Genomic DNA, 10,371 nt, shown 5'->3' with positions numbered 1-10,371 from the left:
GTGTAAAGCCTCATCTAATGGTGATAAGTAGGGAACTTAACTGGCCATCTACTGTTGGCTGATCTTTTGTCACCAGCTGTTGTACTCTATAGAAGGTGACATCACCCAGTACCAAAGATCAGCCAATAGCACTACAGTTACCACTAGATGTCAGGCTTTACACAGAATTGGATTTGATGTGAAGTTCCTCTTTATGCAGTAATGTTCACTTCTTATTTAAGTGGAAGTAATTAAGTGGATCTAATCTAGTTGCTACAACTTGGAAGCGTTGGAACGCCAACGCAATCATTTTTATTCATGAATTTAAAATCAACTGTAAACAAACTGCAGCAGATATTACACACTTTTTGTAAGTTGAGTTGATTGTATTAGTGTGAAAATAACTAAAATAAATATAAATTTTTGTTTTTATCATCTTGGACTGCTGACATCAGTGGTTTGCTGCCTGTTGACACACTTCTGGAATTCGTGCCTCCAAACAGGGAGATATCAGATATCAGATCGCAATCTGTGTGTGTTTTAATAGATAACATCAAACAATAAGTGATACTTTTAACATTATTATAACTTAAAGAATAACTAAACCAAACCAAATCTGTGTAAAGCCTGACATGTAGCCTACTTTCTGGAGCAATTACTACTAAGGCTTTTCCTCATAGCACAAAATGACCATTATATATCTGTGGAGGTTAATAGAGTTGTTAATCAATACAAATGACTCAACGATTACTTGGTCAGCTGCTGAGATTTAATTCAACTCATTTTCCGGCCCAAACTCTGTTCTGGAACAAAATCTCCCGGCCCACCGGAGTCTCCAGACACAGAAAACGATTATTGTAGCTGTAACTAGACATCAGTAAGCTAAATGTCTTCTTACTGTGTGTTGGGCTGGAGGACGGAGACTCTTCTGGATTTCCCTCTTCAGTTTGGATCGGTCTCTTCCTGTGTGGAGGAGATTTCCCACCAGTGAGCAAACTGACAGCAGAATTTAATTTGGACAAACAGGGAGAATCTACAGTCGGTGGAGATGAGACTGCAGCGCCAGTGTGAGATTTTGACAGGTGAATTTTTATAAACATCTTGCCTAGTGGAGCTTTAAATGCAAACAAAATGTCAAAAGTCAAAATATGGTTACCAGAGTTACATTCAGCTTTACTGCAAATTAGAATATGCTGTTAGTCACGCTGCCTGGTTAGTTAAGAGTTAAAAAAAGAAATCAGACGCAGCCTCCATTGGTTGTTCCCTTTTAATAAATATAAAACGTAAAGCCTATGAGCTAATGAATGAAGGTATCCCACACAAAGATAGCAAAGCTTTTAGGCGGAGTGGTGTTATTCCACTGCAGTGTTATGCTTCAGATAAAACTGTTTGGATTGTAGAAACTGTTTATCTTGGAGCTAAAGAGGGCCAAAGGCCATTTCTTAAGCACAGGCTGAAGACAGGAGAGTTGAATCATCACAGAGCAAAACACAAATCTCATTAATAGGTTCAAGGTACCTGAACACAGCGTTACAAGCATTTGTGGAAAGGTCAGAAAAACAATAGCAATTTTTCATCCTGTTATTGGAGCAGTCTCTTGAAAATAAACCCAGTTCACTTTGCTTGCATTGAAACAGGCACAGACAGAAATGCTCTAAGTATGTGTAAGGAAAGCAGTTCCATCGATCATTCATGAGGACTTTCAACTTTTGGCAAAAAAAAACAAAAAAACATTCATACTTCACGAACACTCAACAAATCCTCCAAAAAAAAGAGGATCCGCGCTCAGAAAGTCCAAAATCGTTTACAAAAAGGCAAAACAATACTTCACTTTGGTAGAACATTTGTAGTTTTCAGTCCACATGTCCTCTTACAAGTTTGTGAGAAAACAAACATTATCATCAGCTGTTCTGGTAAACCGCACTGATAAGACTTCCTGTACTGTCTGAAATCCCTGGATTGAGCAAGGCACCGAGCTCCCAGCTGCTCCAGTGGCAAACAGCAGAAAACTGTGGCTGGCTGCACTGGGAACGGTTTTAAAAATACACCAATTATCTCCCTCTCTACTCCTTTGTGTTCTGGAAACAGTTTTTCAATAATTAATTTTGCAGTTATTGATAGAGTGTGGGTAAATAAATACCCTGAATACTGGTGGTGAGTCCACACACTAGTGCAGTGGTTCTCGACGTGGGGTCCGGGAACCACCAGGGGTCCTTGAAGTGGGTTCCAGGGGGTCCTCAGAAAATTGATGAATTAATGAGTTAAACTTCACCATTATTTAATTTAAAAGAAGTTAACACAATTAGAGAATGTAGAAGAATGACTGTTCAGATCATAGTTTCTCTGTTATCTCTCTACCTGCAATACAGACAGTCATGGAATTCTGGACAAAATCATCTGACAGTAAAAATATTCTCAGATTTGGGTCTGAGAGACAAAATCTCATCAAATGGGGGTCTGCGGTTCTAATGTGGACTAAATTAGGGGTCCTTGATATGAAAAAGGTTGAGAATCACTGCTCTAGTGGACAGGTAAGGTCAAAGGTCAACAGCAGAAATGTCCTACTGTGTCTTGGTACTGAAAAATTTAAATGTTACACCAAAGCAAAACATCCCGTCAAACCCACATTACAAGTAGAAAACAGTCTGGAAAAATCCCTTCAAAAATGATTGAGCACAATCACCATAATTTCATTTCTACCCCCCATCCCAGCTGAAACAACAGATTAGGAATAAAATGACATTTTCAATTTTAGTCTGTTAATGTTCTTCGGCAGGCACTTTAGGAAAAAAATGTCTTTTTGTCCTTAGGCTACTTTACAAACAGCTTGTTAGCATTGTTGGTACTGCTCACTGAAACCAATGGGGAGCAGCTTGCAGCTAGCATTAGCAGTTGGATTTAATGAGAACTGCTAATAATGCTAAAATGCCAGGGGCTTTAATTAGGTTGATTTTGTTAATTAAAGAGTCAGTACAGATATAACAAGTGCATTGTGAAGAAAAAACATAACAGACTGAATTTCAAACTACCAACACAAACGTATTGGTGAACCCTGTTTCCATCTGGTAATAAGGCCGAGGCTGAGAGGGGAAGACGTCCTGAACAGGATCCAGGTGGGACGCCGGGCTGAACGCCACACTTCTCCACAGCAACAGATTCTGGATGTTTCTTGCCGGCAGGGTGGCTGTTTGCAGTGATCCCTCAAACTGAGGTCCAGGGACCATGAGGGGACACTGAGGAGGTTCCAGGGTCCCAGCATCACGGGGAACACTGTTGCTCCGTTCATAAGACGTTGGCGCCGGGAGAGCGTGTATGATAACGACGTTCTGATGGGAGGTTCACTCTCCGCAGATGGGGTTCTCTGGGACCAAACCTTTGTCAAATGAGTCATCTTTTTGGGGTCCTTGACATGAAAAAGTTAGGGAACCCTTGGCCAAGTATTTAGGGAGACCGTCCCGTCACTGAAAGGTCACAGGGTCGACCCCAGCAACCGCCAACGTGTCCGAACCCCGACCCACTCACTCGTTTTAGGCTGTTCTGGATGAGAGCGTCAGCGAAATGCCTACAATGTAAAAGTAAATGTGGGTACCAAGGAGGAGCGCCGCTACGCTAAGCTAACAGGCTAACTGTCTACATCTCGTCAGCGTGAGCCGGCTTGGCGGGATCCAGGCTTCCTTTCCCAGCCGCCGACCTCAGACCCAGGGCCAGCGGCTCCACCCGCCCGCCGACCAGAGTCGAGCCGTTCCCCGACTGGCTCCCCTCCTGGACCGCGCCCTCGAAGGCTGGGATTTCAGGGTTTTCTATCGGCTGCTGGAGGACGCCGCCGCCGCCGCCGCCGTCCGGAGGTCCTGATTGGTTGAGGTCAGGCGGCGGAGATAAGGCGTCAGATTGGACGCCGGTGCCGTCGGCAGCCTCGTCTGTCGGCAGCGAGGAGGCGGGGTCTGTCAGGATGTTTCTGGAAATAACTGGTGGATTTAAAAAAAAAAAAAAAAAGATTATTTCTATTGCAAAGTATTGATTCTTGCCGCAAACCAAGTCTCTAGAAAAAAATTATTTATTTTACATGACATAAAATGATTTGGTGTTTTTCTGTACCACTTTTTTATGAACTTGATAAACTTGAATTCAAAGTTAACATTGGCTCTTTATGCAGAGAGAAAGCTTCAAACTCTGCCTGTGAACTCTTCCTCCTCTCCCACGTCTTCCTCTCGCTCTCATCAAAAACAAATTAACCTCCACTGCTCTCCTCTCACTGGGGGGGTCGTCAGGACACTGTGACCTCTGACCCCCACTGACTGCTTACTCTGTTGGCTGTTTGTAATGTTGGTGATCTAGGAACTGAAGCTTATTTTACTGTTGCGTAAGTCATCGTAAGTCTCTGTGGATGAGAGCGTCGGGTAAACACCTAAAATGTAAAATGTAAATACAAGTAGGAATGAACTCCTATCCAACTCTATCCTATTTCATCTGAAAGCCATTTAGTTTTAGTTTAGTTTAAGTTTAGAGTATAGACGCAACGTGATAAAAAACAAAAAACACTTCATTTGTAGGTGGGCGGTGTGTGAGTCAGTGACTGCGTTTACATGGACTTGAGTATCCCGGTTATGATCGGGTTTTTGAAGTATCCTGTTTTTGTGTTTGCGCATGTAAACATCATATCCCGATTTCAGAAACCTGGATAAGCCCTTATCCCTTTTTTGAGAAACCCGATTATCCTAGCCGGAGTACTCCGGGAAACCGGGATTCTGTTGCATGTAAACATCTGATCCTGGTTTCTGACCGCTGCAGACTACCTGCACAGGCACAGCTTCAGCCAAGAGACTAACAGGAAAACACAAACAACAACAACGAGAGCGTCTCACTTCTGGAGCGATGAGGAAACAGAGTTTTGTCTTTCGGTGATGAAAGAATTAAATATACTTGGCAATTTAGATGGGAGAAAGCATGGAAATGCTGAGCTGTTCAAGTCTGTAGTATACAGACTACAGGAGGCCGGTTTCCAACACGTACAGTGGAGCGAGTCAGGTCAGGAGGAAAATACTAAAGAAACATTGCTACAGCCAAACATCAAAACAAAAGAAGTGGCTCTGATCCAGCAACTTTCAAATTTTACAAAATTTTGGACGAGATGCTCGGTCACCGTCCGCTGGCCACTACAGAACACGGTGGTGTTGACATCGGCTTCCCTTGTGCAACGCATGCTGTATCAGATTAGATTTCGAAATTGCCGGTTTGTGTTGTAAACATCACAGGCGCCTGCAGCATGCAGTCATCAGTAACCGGGATACTAGTATTTATCATGTATACGGGGATATGAATAACCAGATTTCTCTGTGTTTCATGTAAACGCCATATCCCGAATATGATCAACACCGGGATAAGCCTCATTGTGTGACACTAAATGTCTATTGAGAAGAACGAGGACATCACAGCACTCTGCTCTGCTCTGCTCGGCCCGGCCCGGCCCGGCCCGGCCCGGCCCGGCCCGGCTCGGCTCGGCTCGGCTCGGCTCGGCTCGGCTCATGAAACAGAAACAGGAGCAGTGAGGTGAAGCAGACCGACCTCCTGTTGGCTTGTAGTCGTCGTCTGCAGACGAGCCGCGGCTGAACGGACTGAAGCTCGGCATGATGATCAGACCCAGAGAGAACAGGATGATCTGAGGACACACACACACACACACACACACACACACACACACACGTAAACATATGCACACACAAGCAAACGTATGCACAAAACCACATACACAAACGTGTAAACATACGCGCACACACACACAAACACACCAACACAAACATGAAAACATACATAAACACATGCACACACACAATATAAATGCATGCATGCACGTACACACACACATATGCACAAACACACACGTGTACAAACATATACACACATGCAGACATATACACAGATATATTTACACAGATAAACACACTCAAGCATAAGAACGCACACACACACGCACACAGAGTTAAGTTAATCTCTTATAACACCAGTATAAACAATCTTTATAAAACCTTCCCTGAGGAGAGTCTTCTGATCTCTCTGCACACACACACACACACACACACACACACACACACATAATGAAGCAGTGAGTGTGCTGTATGTGTTTCCTACCAGTATGCAGGTGCTGGTCTGAGCTCCTTTACTGACTGTCTGTTTGATCAGAGACTGGAGGCGCCGCAGCTGAGCCAGCAGAGACCTGAACACCAGAACAGACCAGAACAGACCAGTCAGCCACACTGTGAAACCAGTTCAACCAGAACAACCAGTACAACCAGTTCAATCAGTTCAAACAGTTCAACTAGAACAACTAGAACTTCTACCACTGGACCCCAGGGTTGCAACCATTAATGAACATTCAGTGAGAATTCATGTTAAACTCCAGTTCAGTTGCAGTGTGAGTGTGAAAGTCTCTCAGCTGTGAGGAAACAGAATGTGAATCGGAACGTCAGGAAACAGAACTGAATTCCATGAAATTCCATGAAATTCCACTTCTAAGAGAGTTTGTCTCGATGCTAAACATTATGAATCAAACATTATGAATCAAACATTATGAATCAAACATTATGAATCAAATAAAAGACAGCTCAACAAATCAAACACATTCAATCATATGATTAAAAGTATTTGATTTGTTGAACTTGTTACGATAACATGTGAAAGGTTCCTTTAACATTTTATGATATTCAGTATTGATAATATATAATAATAAGTGTAATCTGAGATATGTGGTAAGAAAAAAAAACAAAAACCTGGAATTTCACAGAATTTCATTGAATTATGTTCAACTTCCTGAAATTCCAATTCAATTCCAATTCTGCTTCCTGTAGGTTTGTTTCAAAATCAAATTCCAATTCCTGATTGACCCAAATCTGTATTTGGAATTGATGAGTTGATTCCTGAAGTGACTCCAGCCTGCAGGCCTCAGAGCAGCAGGGGGTCAGAGGCAGAGTGGAGGAGAGAGAGAGTCCAGACGCTGCACTGCCACAAAGCAGAGCGGCCTGCTGCTGCGTCTGTGTGTTGCTGTTGCTAGGCAACCGCAGAATCAGCTGACGGTCAGCTGTCCGTCACCCAGCCAGCTGTTGTTTATTGTCCAGCTAGAGTTATTATAAACAATAAACATTCAGCTGCATACCAGGGAGCCAAGACGCCCCACATTCAAATCTTTGTCGCATGTCATCTCTTTCTCTCTCCCTCTCTCTCTCTCTCTCTCCCCCTCTCTCTCTCCCTCTCCCCCTCCCTCTCTCCCTCTCTCTCTCTCTCTCCCTCCCTTTCTCTCCCTCCCTCTCTCCCTCTCTCTCTCTCTCTCCCTCCCTTTCTCTCCCTCCCTCCCTCCCTCTCCCTCTCTCTCTCTCCCTCTCTCTCTCCCCCTCTCTCTCCCTCCCTCCCTCTCGCTCTCTTTCTCCCTCTCTCTCTCCCTCCCTCTCTCTCTCTCTCTCTCCTGTCTGTCTCAACTGTCAATCAAATAAAAGGCAAAAATGTCCAAAAAATCTTTAAAAATAATAAAAGCTTCCAGACGTTTCTAGTTCAGCTCTAATTTTCCTCTCAGCTGCTGTTTTCTGTTCAGTTCACTGTAACTCCGGCTGATCCTCCATGTTTATTGTTTACAAGACTCACCGGAGAAGCCCCGCCTCCCCGTTGATCTGATTGGACAGTAGAGAAAAAAAAACGGCCGGTGTCTTTCCGCTCGGAGTTTAACTTTTTTCAGCTTGCGGCGTCTTCCAAAAACACAAAGCAGCTCGCAGAACACTTCACTCACACTGAAAACAACCTGAACTCTTTGCCCTCTGCTGATGCATTCATCCCTTACTCATTCACTTCATTTCACCACACAGTGTTTCCTTTGGGATTCAAACCGGCAACCTGCGGGTCAAAAGCCTCTCTGACCTCAAGGCTTCTCCCTCTGCCACCGTTTACCTCCGTAAACCAAGCTGCAGAGAGCGGCTTGTTTGACAAAATGCACACTCAATAAATGTAATCCATTACAACATATGTAGCTTCCAATATGAATTCCTTCAGTTTCCTTTATAAGTCAGTAGTTAATAGTAGGGCTGGGTGATAATTCAATATTATCGTTTATCGTCTTTCAGTGGAATCATATTGTGATGATATGAAGATATTTTAATATCGTGACACATTTCTGCTGTCTGAATTGATGATGACAAGCTAATTTTACTTAAAAATTCTCATAAAATGAGGTATGGTAGGAATATTATTTGAATATTTCAGTTTTGTTTGACATCACACCTAACATCACCATTCGGTTCAATGAGATGAACATTCATTTGATTATTTAATGTGATTTTTGCATATATGAACCATATCGTGATATATATTGATATTGAGAAAAATCCTTATGATTATCATGATATTGATTTGACATTACCATATCGCCCAGCCCTAGGTAACAGTTAATTAACAGTTAGTAAGACTTGTTTCTTACATGTTGCGTTTCTCCAGCTGTTCCACCGTCCGCTGCAGCTCCTTGTTCTGAGCTGAGCAAGCTGCTGCCCTGTCACACACACACACACACACACACACACACACACAGGTTTATATTACTGGCACCGGCAAAGACCGGCAAAATGTCCTCACTTTGTAGGACTTTGTAGGTTTGTAATCTTCCTGTCGTACAGCAGAAACAGATTAGCAGATTTAAATCAAAAGTCTTTTCAGCAACATATTGTCTAATCACTGAGGAAAACCACTGAGCTGCTGGGTTCAGTCAAACAGTCAGTCAGTTAAAGGATGAGTCATTTAAACAGTCAGTCAGCCAGTCAGTGAACCAGTCAGTCAGTCAGTGGGTCTACCTGCTCTCCAGTCAGTCAGTCAGTCAGTCAGTCAGTGAACCAGCCAGTCAGTCAGTGGGTCTACCTGCTCTCCAGTCAGTCAGTCAGTCAGTGGGTCTACCTGCTCTCCAGTCAGTCAGTCAGTCAGTCAGTCAGTCAGTCAGTCTGTTAACCAGTCAGTCAGTGGGTCTACCTCCTCTCCATTCAGTCAGTCAGTCAGTCAGTCAGTGGGTCTACCTCCTCTCCATTCAGTCAGTCAGTCAGTCAGTGGGTCTACCTGCTCTCCAGTCAGTCAGTCAGTCAGTCAGTCAGTCAGTCAGTCAGTGGGTCTACCTGCTCTCCAGTCAGTCAGTCAGTCAGTCAGTCAGTGGGTCTACCTGCTCTCCATTCAGTCAGTCAGTCAGTCAGTCAGTCAGTCAGTGGGTCTACCTGCTCTCCAGTCAGTCAGTCAGTCAGTCAGTGGGTCTACCTGCTCTCCATTCAGTCAGTCAGTCAGTCAGTCAGTCAGTCAGTCAGTGGGTCTACCTGCTCTCCAGTCAGTCAGTCAGTCAGTCAGTCAGTCAGTCAGTCAGTCAGTCAGTGGGTCTACCTGCTCTCCAGTCAGTCAGTCAGTCAGTCAGTCAGTGGGTCTACCTGCTCTCCAGTCAGTCAGTCAGTCAGTCAGTGGGTCTACCTGCTCTCCAGTCAGTCAGTCAGTCAGTCAGTCAGTCAGTGGGTCTACCTGCTCTCCAGTCAGTCAGTCAGTCAGTCAGTCAGTGGGTCTACCTGCTCTCCAGTCAGTCAGTCAGTCAGTCAGTGAACCAGTCAGTCAGTCAGTCAGTCAGTCAGTCAGTCAGTGGGTCTACCTGCTCTCCAGTCAGTCAGTCAGTCAGTCAGTGAACCAGTCAGTCAGTCAGTCAGTCAGTCAGTCAGTCAGTCAGTCAGTCAGTCAGTGGGTCTACCTGCTCTCCAGTCCGTCGATGTACTCCTTCCTGCGGCGCCGGCTGTCCTGGGCCGACTGCTTGTTGCGGATTTTCCTCCGAACTTTTTTCAGGATCCGCTCCTCGGCCTGCCAATAAAGTTTGATTCAAAACACAAAAATTAAAATCTCCACACTGTGATTCAGTTCCTTCAAACACCGACCTTTTCCTCCCAGGTTTGTTCTTCAGTGTCGTGTCAGGATGGTGTGTGAGACAAACGGAGGTGAACGGAGGGAGAGCGACCAGTGAAACCTGAGACAGTGATTCTTTATGCGGAGTGTTGATCAGACTCTTCTGTTTACCACAAAACTTCAATTAAACGCCGAGTCCCTTTCACTGGCCGGGTGTGGCTGCACGTTTTGACAAATAAAGGCCGGTCTCAATTAGAAGCCGGTTGCCATTGACGCTGTGAAGCAGTTTATTTTTTTTTTTTACTTGCATTCAAACGTCAGTCACATTTGTTGATCTCCATGGTGGCACAGAGAAAAAAGTACGACCTGAAATTCAAGCTGTCAGTTTTCAAATTTGCTGAACAAAACTCAGGAGAAGCAGCAACACATTTCTCTGTTGAAAAGTAAAACCTCTTGCTGCCATAAACTTTTTTCGGCTTTCATCCTTTCTAAGGTAGACTA

The 10,371-nt window shown here is 44.2% G+C and overlaps 1 protein-coding gene across 1 annotated transcript; it reads right to left on the bottom strand.

Annotated features, from left to right (window-relative positions):
• Positions 1-874: 874 nt before the first annotated feature.
• LOC139651926 (cyclic AMP-responsive element-binding protein 3-like protein 4) lies at positions 875-9,828 on the bottom strand (the record flags this gene model as incomplete). The annotated part of the gene is made up of 5 exons (XM_071528820.1): positions 875-3,944; positions 5,542-5,635; positions 6,106-6,190; positions 8,435-8,503; positions 9,722-9,828. Coding segments are annotated over 5 exons (690 nt in total), but the record flags the coding sequence as incomplete, so codon positions are not given.
• Positions 9,829-10,371: the final 543 nt, after the last annotated feature.

The sequence above is a fragment of the Centroberyx affinis genome, unplaced genomic scaffold (assembly GCF_046629955.1).
Source record: "Centroberyx affinis isolate AG114_WGS23_722 - 3 ecotype Tasmania unplaced genomic scaffold, CSIRO-AGI_Caff_v1 ptg001728l_1, whole genome shotgun sequence".
In the NCBI taxonomy this organism is placed as follows: Eukaryota; Metazoa; Chordata; class Actinopteri; order Beryciformes; family Berycidae; genus Centroberyx; species Centroberyx affinis.
Note: the sequence above shows the minus strand (reverse complement) of the source record. Positions and strands in the feature narration are given on the sequence as shown.